At 43.3% G+C, this 10171-nt stretch overlaps 2 protein-coding genes across 5 annotated transcripts in view; one reads left to right on the forward strand and one right to left on the reverse strand.

The window, feature by feature from the left end:
* The window catches only part of PCED1B (PC-esterase domain containing 1B), a 156712-nt gene extending 150095 nt beyond the window's left edge, over positions 1-6617 (reverse strand). The window contains exon 1 of the mRNA XM_063694038.1: positions 6455-6617. The gene's annotated coding sequence lies outside the window, so the exon portion shown is untranslated. The remainder of the gene's footprint in view (positions 1-6454) is intronic.
* On the forward strand, positions 6202-9629 carry AMIGO2 (adhesion molecule with Ig like domain 2). Of its 4 annotated transcripts, none has more exons than XM_019039301.4 (3): positions 6315-6718; positions 6932-7038; positions 7115-9629. In XM_019039301.4, the coding sequence occupies exon 3, from the start codon at positions 7178-7180 to the stop codon at positions 8744-8746; it is 1569 nt and encodes a 522-aa protein (XP_018894846.1). In that variant the 5' UTR covers positions 6315-6718; positions 6932-7038; positions 7115-7177; the 3' UTR covers positions 8747-9629. The 4 variants fall into 4 exon arrangements, with proteins under 4 accessions (XP_004053055.1, XP_018894846.1, XP_004053056.1 ...); XM_004053008.4 differs by having other exon boundaries at positions 6572-6718; positions 6932-7033; XM_004053007.4 differs by lacking the exon at positions 6932-7038 and having other exon boundaries at positions 6202-6718.
* The last annotated feature ends 542 nt before the right edge of the window (positions 9630-10171 follow it).

Raw genomic sequence — 10171 nt, forward strand, 5'->3', positions numbered from 1 at the left:
CTATTGCGAGTTGATCACACCCAAGGTTGTTGAACCCTAAACATGAGAATGTGGACAATTGGGCAATAAGAAATATTTAAATGTCTATTATGTGCCTAATTTTAGTCAGACTTGTATGGCTATTGCAGCATTTATGCATGGCTATAATTCTCAGACTAAAGAATAGCGCCTAGCACACAGTGGGTGCTCAGTAAATATCCGCCAAATAAGCAATGCAGAGCTAAAGCAGGACAGCAATTATCATGCCTCAAACAGGGGAGGTCTGAGTCACTTCCTGCCTGAGAAGCCAGAAGAGCGTTTTTCTCTCTGAAAGTACAGTAGTTGATTCTGAAGTAGGAACCAAATTAAGCAGAAACATTGATGCACATGACTTTAAAAACTATTAAGTTTTCATTGTACTTTGTCTTCTCACAAAGGACTCTAGAATAATAGGATGTACAGATAAGGAAAGAGAAGAAATATGTTAAAAGAAACACTGTTATGGCACAGGTACATAATTTTTCATTTGATTATCTACGCATACCATATAATTAACATATATATATATTTTTTTCTTTTACAAAAACTGGAACCATACCATTTTGTAATTTTTTTGCTTTGTCACCAGATAGTCCCCTGCCACATTATTTCAGTAAGAATGTATATCATACCAGATGGATGTACACGAATTTATTTACCCACATCCCTGTTGCACATTAAGAAAATACTGCAATGAACATGTGATACACATCACAATAGAATACTTAATAAATTAAAGTGACCTCTCAACTATAAAGAACTTGCCTTAAGTTACTTTTCCTGAAGTAGCAATGGGACTGACGTCATTCACTGGAGAGAGAAGAGGAGTCTGTGTCTGCCCAGGGCAGTGCTAACTGGCGGGTGAAGAAACAAAACCCAGGGTTCCCGGGACTTGGGCAACAGAGGACACATTGTTATCAGAAAATCAAGTGAATTTTTTGAAGCTGAAAGGAACTTTAGAAATAGTCAATTGTTACATCCTCAATTAACTCTTGAGGTTCCTGGAGAGGTTAAATGGGTTTTTTGTTTCGTGTTTTGAGATGGAGTCTTGCTCTGTCACCCAGGCTGGAGTGCAATAATGTGATCTCCGCTCACTGCAACCTCTGTCTCCCAGGTTCAAGCGATTCTCGTGCCTCAGCCTCCTGAGTAACTGGGATTATAGGTGTGTGCTGCCATGCCTGGCTAATTTTTGTAACTTTAGTAGAGACGGGGATTTGCCAGAAGAGATGTTGGCCAGGCTGGTCTCCCAACTCCTGACCTCAAGTGATTCACTAGCCTCGGCCTCCCAAAGTGCTGGGATTACAGGCATGAGCCACCGATCCCAGCCTAAATGTTTTCTGCTGAAGCTAAATTTTATATCACCTCTTAAATCTCCTCACCTTGTAATTTTGGTAGGTTTCTGCAATCACACAGAGTTTTAATACTTTTATAATTCAAGACTCTGGGTAAGTGGAACTTTGGTCCCCACAACCACATTCTGAGTTAAAGTGCAGCTAACCTATGCAGGTCTTTCAATAGCGTGATCCTAACAGATTCTGTGCAACCCTTAGCTAAAAATCCCAGTCCAAACCTAGAAAACATGCTAAGTGAAAGAAGCCAGACACAAAAAAACACATATTGAATGATTCCATTTATATAAAATGTCCAGAATAGGCAAATCCATAGAAACAGAAAGTACATTAGTGGTTGCCAGGGGCTGAGAGAAAGGGAAATAGGAGTAACTGCTTAATGGGCATAGGACTTCTTTTTGGGGTGATGAAAATACAGACAGTCTCTGACTTATGATGGTTCAGTTTGCCTTAGGATGTTTCAACTTTACAATGGTGCAAAAGTGATACACATTCAGTAGAAACCATACTTCAAGTACCCAAACAATCATTCTGTTTTTCACTTTCAGTATAGTATTCAATGAATTCCATGAGCAATTCAACACTTTTTTTAATATAATATAGACTTTGTGTTGGACGACTTTGCTCAACTGTAGGCTAGTGTAAGTGTTCTGCGCACATTTAAGGTAGGCTAGGCTAAACTATGATGTTCAGTAGATTTGGTGTAATAAATGCACTTTTATTTATTGAGTTTTTTTTGGAATGTAATCCCATTGTAAATTGAGGAGCGTCTGTATTCCATAATTAAGATAGTGGTGATGGTTGCACAGTATTGTGAATATATTAAACAATCACTGAACTGCGCACTTTAAAATGGTTACAATGGTGAATTTTATGTCATGTGGATTTTATCTCAAGTGAATTAAAAAACAAAAAACCGTCCAGCCTATGTCAATGAAGATAAGAGACAGAACAACCAGATGAGTGAGTGGAGATTGCTTAAAGAGTAGCCCCATTGTGAGCTCTTCCTGGGGAGGACATGCAGTACCTCCTGCAGAATACTGAATACTCCCATTCTATCCCCCCATTTCCAGCCAAGTAAAGGGAGCGTCCAGAGAAACATGCCACAAGCTGACCCATGCCTCCTGGAGTTCAGAAAGCACAGGAGCTGGAGTCTGAGTTTTCCCTGAAAATGTATCTCCATATAATGAAAGACACAGGATGGGGTGAGAGATCTGGTTCTATAAGAAATCTTAGGCAATTTACAAAAACCAACTGGAGCAGGCCAAGAGAAGAACAGGATGCTGTAGGAGCTGAGTGCACTTCCATAGTTGCTGGGCAAAGGTATGTTTTTCTTGTGGGTTCAAGCTAAGTCACACTGTAAAAATCCTATTAAGAGTGCTGCCCGCCAGAGTGATGAAACTCCACAGGAAGCTCCTGCATGCAGCAATCAGTGACCCCAGTGAGCTCCATCTCCAAAGAACACCCAGTGTGCCTCACGCCAAAAAAGAGGCAACAAGATATCTGCCAGTGTATAAATTCCACCTGACTACAGGACACATGGTAGAGTCAAAGGAGATAAAGAATGTGAAAGCCCTTCTTAGGACATAAAGTGCTATTGAAGTGTTAATTATTAGTAAAAATGACTTAGAATCATCAAACATGTGCTATTAATTTCTTGTCTCATATCTCTAATTACTTAAATCTTTGATTACAACCTGAGAAATTGTGGAAATTACGGGGCTAGAACTCCTGTGATTTCATCACCTCAAATTACTGCCTCAGGCAGAAAGTATTTCCAAACCCAGCTAGACACTCACATGACCACAACCCCTTCTCAGCATACTAGATTCAGAATTATGTCAAGTGTCAAGCCACATTCTACTATCCCTTGGAGTCATTACTGAATGGTCAAAAATTCCAATGTATTATGTCATGTGGAAGAGGCCAGAGGAATATCTATCGCATCCTATTTTAAACTCCTGAGAAGGCAACTCAACCATCTGTCTTGGCAACCCATTCCAGGTTGGAACCACCCTGGCAGAAACGTCTCTCTTCTGTTTAATCTAAATCCTTCAAATAGAACCTTGAGATAATTGCATCCCATTTCATTTTCAAATAATTTGGAACACAGTTGTTTACCATCTGGGTTATAGGATTATATAATGTCACAGAGCTGTGGTGAGCAATAAATGAAATAATGCATGTAAAACGCATAGCTCAGTGTCTGGCATATAATAATGGCTCAGTACATATTTATCATCACCATCATTACATGTGTTAGTACTCTGTCCGTCACAAGTGACATACAACTCAAAATAATTTAAGCTAAAAAAGGGGGTGGGGTGGAAAATATAATTAAAAAGGAAGTAAAAGTATGCAGTGGCCTTCAGGTACTACCAGATCCAGGACTCAAATAACATTTACAGGACTCCTCTTTCTCTTTCTTCTCCTTTTTTTTTTAAAACAAGCTTTCAAAGCATAAAAGGCAGGACAGCAACCAGCAGATTCAGTTGGGGTAAACCGTTATCTTAACCACTTTGAATAGGTTCCCTATTCATCAGTTCATTTATCAAAAATTTATTGAATGTGTTAAGCAGGGTTCTAAGAGCTGAGAATACAGCAATACCCAAAACAGATAAAACTGCCATCCTCTTGGAATTTACCTTCTAGTGGAAAGAGGGAATCTGTTAGAAGGAGAAGGGATGCTAGAAAGATAAAAATGTTATCCTCCACAAAATAAGGTCACGTCTTATACCTTAAGATCAACTCTTATCTTTCTTTCCTCCCAGCTAGTAAACTCAATCCTTTTACAACGTTCTTCCCTTTCACAAACATGTGAAATCCCCCAAATCAGGTCTTCAAATGGATAAATAGCCTTGTCTATGGATTTTGAGTGCATTTAGTTTACTTTTGCTGTGTAATCTCTGCATAATGTTTCTACAATATGCCTGTAGTTATAATAATATAACCTTCCTGTTTCCATTTTTTTGAATCACTTATTCTTCTTAGACTATTTTTGCATTAAATACAGGTCTTTCTTCTGCCTTCATGGTTTCCTTAAAATACGATGTTAATTAGTAAAATCCTGCAAAAACCTGGTCATTTATTAGTCATTTAAAAAATATTCCTCTGAGCGATTTTAATTCTATTCCTCTGTATTAACTATTCTAACTCTATAAAATTGAAGTCCTAGAGACCAAGCTTTTGAGAATCCCAGGAAGTGTGGCCTAATACTAGAAAATCTCAACTTCTGCCTCTCCCCTTTAAGTACACAGTAAGAAATGCTTGCATGAAGCATTTTAGGCTGTGTTCTTATGATAAAATTCAACTTTTCATGAAATAAATTAATCTGAATCAAGTTGTCCTCATCTGAAAATGTCTAGATTTATTAGTGCTAGCCCGGCTTTATTCCACAAACAATTCTATTTAAATTAGGCCTTGGTCTAACAAATCTGTCTGACCACAGCAATGACTCACGGACCATGTAGGAAACAACTTTCACTAAATTCAAGATTGCTCAAGTGAAAAGGTGCGCGGGGGAGGGGAGGAAGAGTTGGTTGTCCTCATCATTTTTATTTTTAAGTAATATTACAAGTTATCTACCCTGCCCCAACTGTTTCCTCAATTTGGTTTCTTTTCATTCCACTGTGGTTGCCATCCTTTGTCAAGGCAGTAATTTATTTCTTTTAATCCGGATATAATGGCCAAATGGGCGATCTGACTCACTCAAATCCCATCGTTAAAACTTATCTTGGAATTAAACAAAAATGGATTTTTAATCGTAGAGCTCATCAGCCTCACAGCCTCCACCTCATTTCTGAATGGCCTTGTTCGGCTTGCACCTTCTGTGCTTGCTGAACCAAAGCGCGCTGGTCGGCCGCGGCATCTCCGGAAGGGATGAAGAGCCTCCGCGCACACGCCCCTTACTTCCCTGTCCCGCACGCGCCACGAGCACGCTTGCAAAAGACCGGGAGGTGGCGGGGACAGAACAGAGGAAATGAGAGAGAGAGAACGAAAGAGAAAGGAGAGAGAGAGAGGGAGAGAGAAGAGGGGAAGGAGAAGAGAGAAAAAAGAAAAAAAGGTCTGCTCTGGGATTATTATTATTATTTGGGTTAATACTCTTATCTTTGCATTCCAGCCGGAAGGTCGGCTCCAAGCCTTCTTTCCTGCCCTCCTCCTTCTTGAATTGGACACCATCCCTGTTGCCGCCTCCTGAGTCAGGAAAGGGATAGAACTTTCCCAGGGAGGTGAGGGGTGTCCCCGCGGCGATTTCCCGGTTACTTCCTCCCAGCAGAGATCCCTGTGGAGAGGAAACGTTCCCGACTTCCCTCCCCGCGACCTCCTCCCCAGAAGCGAGCGGAGACGTCAGGCTGGTTTACAAAATAAACCCAGACAGTCAACTGCACTTGGCGCAGGCAAAGCCTCCTTGGCCCTTGCCCCAAAGCAAAGCTCTAAGAGGTCCGGGGATTCCTCGGCCTGGGTGGGGAGAGAGACGTGACCTGTGCGGCCGCCGCGAAGTGGGTCTCCAAGGGTGAGACCCCTCCCTCGGTGGCTGGGCGTGTCCCCTTTAGCCTTCCTCGACCCCATTACCGCCCGGCTTGGAGCTGGACGAAGGGACGTAATTGGTAGGCGAGTGGGTTGGGCATCTTGACTCAAGGACCAGAGTCTGGGCCTCTGGTGTGGACCCCTGCTCCCTCCCCGCTCTGCGCGGCCGTTCTAGAGGTCCGGGTGGGAACTGGAAGAGGGAAGCGGGAGGAGGCGGCGAGGCCGCGGGGCGGTATGAGGGGGCGCCGGCCGCCTCTCGGATTGGCTGCGCCGCCGCCCCCTCCGCATCGCGCGCCCCCCACCACGCGCCCAGCCTGCTCCCTCCCGCAGGCTCCGAGCTGCTGCCCGCAGGAGGCAGGACGCGCAGGGGTGGGACCGGCCCCCCAGCCCCTCTCCTGGCCCCGGGCGCGCGGGAACCCCGGGTCCTGCAGCCTCCCGAGTGCGGAGAGGCGGGGCCGCCCGCTGCCGCCCGGCTGCCTGCGCCCCCTCCCGCGGCCCCGGCTCTCCGAGCGGGGCGCCCCGCGCGCGGACACACGGTGGCCAGAGCGCCGAGGCGGTACCTTCAGCCTGCAATGAGAGGAACCCGGGAGAGCCCCCGGGAGCCAGCGAAGAGGTTGGCTGCTGCGTCCAGGGCTGCTGCTGCCGCCGCGGCTGCTTGAAACTCCTCAAAGTTGAGAGCCGGCTAGAGGCTGCCGCCCGCCGGGAGCCGGAGGGAAAGGAAGTCGGAAGGTGCAAGAGTGACAGACACGGACAGACGGACGCGCAGACCTTCGGAAGGCACTGCGTAGGCAGCCTCCCCGGAGCCCACGAGGCTCCCCAGCACCGTGAGTTTTTTTCTGGATGGGTGGTTGCTAAGTATTTCCGTTTAATTGTTTGTAGCCTACGTTTGCGTATAGTTGTGTCTGTTGGAGGGAGTTTAAAACAACAACAACAACAGCAACAACGCAGGATGCACCTGAGGAAAAAATTGAGTTTCTGATGGTGGGTGAGACGGTGGGTTGTATGGAGAGAATGTGACTGTAAATTTTTATAAGCAGGACTAACCCAGGAAAGAGGAAAAAATACATTTAACAGTGAAGAGGCAACACAGAGCTCCCTATTGTGAAATAAAACCCATTTCAAAAGTTATTGGAAAGAAAGTAAGGTATGACTCTTATGGGTTAACTAGTGGTAGTCAGTTTCTGCTTTTTACTCCCTCTGAATTATTAATTGTTTGCCAGGTTCACTGGTGGGAGGCTGAGCCAGTGGGAAAGACACCGGGAAGAGACTCAGAGGCGACCATAATGTCGTTACGTGTACACACTCTGCCCACCCTGCTTGGAGCCGTCGTCAGACCGGGCTGCAGGGAGCTGCTGTGTTTGCTGATGATCACAGTGACTGTGGGCCCTGGTGCCTCTGGGGTGTGCCCCACCGCTTGCATCTGTGCCACTGACATCGTCAGCTGCACCAACAAAAACCTGTCCAAGGTGCCTGGGAACCTTTTCAGACTGATTAAGAGACTGGACCTGAGTTATAACAGAATTGGGCTTCTGGATTCTGAGTGGATTCCAGTATCGTTTGCAAAGCTGAACACCCTAATTCTTCGTCATAACAACATCACCAGCATTTCCACGGGCAGTTTTTCCACAACTCCAAATTTGAAGTGTCTTGACTTATCGTCCAATAAGCTGAAGACGGTGAAAAATGCTGTATTCCAAGAATTGAAGGTTCTGGAAGTGCTTCTGCTTTACAACAATCACATATCCTATCTCGATCCTTCAGCGTTTGGAGGGCTCTCCCAGTTGCAGAAACTCTACTTAAGTGGAAATTTTCTCACACAGTTTCCGATGGATTTGTATGTTGGAAGGTTCAAGCTGGCAGAACTGATGTTTTTAGATGTTTCTTATAACCGAATTCCTTCCATGCCAATGCACCATATAAATTTAGTGCCAGGAAAACAGCTGAGAGGCATCTACCTTCATGGAAACCCATTTGTCTGTGACTGTTCCCTGTACTCCTTGCTGGTCTTTTGGTATCGTAGGCACTTTAGCTCAGTGATGGATTTTAAGAACGATTACACCTGTCGCCTGTGGTCTGACTCCAGGCACTCGCGTCAGGTACTTCTGCTCCAGGATAGCTTTATGAATTGCTCTGACAGCATCATCAATGGTTCCTTTCGTGCGCTTGGCTTTATTCATGAGGCTCAGGTCGGGGAAAGACTGATGGTCCACTGTGACAGCAAGACAGGTAATGCAAATACCGATTTCATCTGGGTGGGTCCAGATAACAGACTGCTAGAGCCGGATAAAGAGATGGAAAACTTTTACGTGTTTCACAATGGAAGTCTGGTTATAGAAAGCCCTCGTTTTGAGGATGCTGGAGTGTATTCTTGTATCGCAATGAATAAGCAACGCCTGTTAAATGAAACTGTGGACGTCACAATAAATGTGAGCAATTTCACTGTAAGCAGATCCCATGCTCATGAGGCATTTAACACAGCTTTTACCACTCTTGCTGCTTGCGTGGCCAGTATCGTTTTGGTACTTTTGTACCTCTATCTGACTCCATGCCCCTGCAAGTGTAAAACCAAGAGACAGAAAAATATGCTACACCAAAGCAATGCCCATTCATCGATTCTCAGTCCTGGCCCCGCTAGTGATGCCTCCGCTGATGAACGGAAGGCAGGTGCAGGTAAAAGGGTGGTGTTTTTGGAACCCCTGAAGGATACTGCAGCAGGGCAGAACGGGAAAGTCAGGCTCTTTCCCAGCGAGGCAGTGATAGCTGAGGGCATCCTAAAGTCCACGAGGGGGAAATCTGACTCAGATTCAGTCAATTCAGTGTTTTCTGACACACCTTTTGTGGCGTCCACTTAATTTGTGCCTATATTTGTATGATGTCATAATTTAATCTCTTCATATTTAACTTTGTGTGTGGTCTGCAAAATAAACAGCAGGACAGAAATTGTGTTGTTTTGTTCTTTGAAATACAACCAAATTGTCTCTTAAAATGATTTGTAGGAAATGAGGTAAAGTACTTTAGTTCCTCAATGTGCCAGAGAAAGATGGGGTTGTTTTCCAAAGTTTAAGTTCTAGATAACAATATCTTAGCTTTTAGCACTATTGGTAATTTCAGAGTAGGCCCAAAGGTGATGTTACTCCCATTGTCCCTTTATTTAGGATATTGAAAGAAAAAATAAACTTTATGTATTAGTGTCCTTTAAAAATAGACTTTGCTAACTTACTAGTGCTAGAGTTATTTTAAAGAGAAACACTAGTGTCCAATTTCATTTTTAAAAGATGTAGAAAGAAGAATCAAGCATCAATTAATTATAAAGCCTAAAGCAAAATTAGATTTGGGGGTTATTCAGCCAAAATTACCGTTTTAGACCAGAATGAATAGACTACACTGATAAAATGTACTGGATAATGCCACATCCTATATGGTGTTATAGAAATAGTGCAAGGAAAGTACATTTGTTCACCTGTCTTTTCATTTTGTACATTCTTCCCATTCTGTATTCTTGTACAAAAGATCTCATTGAAAATTTAAAGTCATCATAATTTGTTGCCATAAATATGTAAGTGTCAATACCAAAATGTCTGAGTAACTTCTTAAATCTCTGTTCTAGCAAACGTAATATTGGTTCATGTGCTTGTGTATATGTAAATCTTAAATTATGTGAACTATTAAATAGACCCTACTGTACTGTGCTTTGGACGTTTGAATTAATGTAAATATATGTAATCTGTGACTTGATGTTTTGTTTTATTTGGCTATTTAAAAACATAAATCTAAAATGTTTTATGTTATCAGATTATGCTATTTTGTATAAAGCACCACCGATAGCAAATCTCTCTCCAAAATTCTTATAGTAAAGTTGATTTTTTTAAAGGGGGAGGGGAAGGCTTTAATGTGTTCTAGATCAATTTATACCTTCCGTATGACGTTTTACTCTGATATCATTGTGCACTTTAACCAGATCCAGAAAACACTCAAACTCTTATTTTGCAACAAGTGAGAGCCCAGGAGACCTCCTTATTATCCTGTCTCTGCTTTGAGGCAATCAAGTACCCTCTCTGAACCTAGGTTCCCTCATCTGTAAAACAAAGGTTTCAGACCAGATGGTGTTTAAGGTTTCTCCCCATACTGGAATGAATGATTTCTTGGTGGTATTAGCATCATCACAGACCTATACTTGCTTTCTGAAACTCTACCACATACTGAAGGAATGCAGGAATGGGATTAAGATGACTAGCATAGCAGTGTACAGCTTGAAGAGATGTTCCACATCATCACTC

This window comes from Gorilla gorilla, chromosome 10 (assembly GCF_029281585.2).
Source record: "Gorilla gorilla gorilla isolate KB3781 chromosome 10, NHGRI_mGorGor1-v2.1_pri, whole genome shotgun sequence".
NCBI classification, from domain to species: domain Eukaryota; kingdom Metazoa; phylum Chordata; class Mammalia; order Primates; family Hominidae; genus Gorilla; species Gorilla gorilla.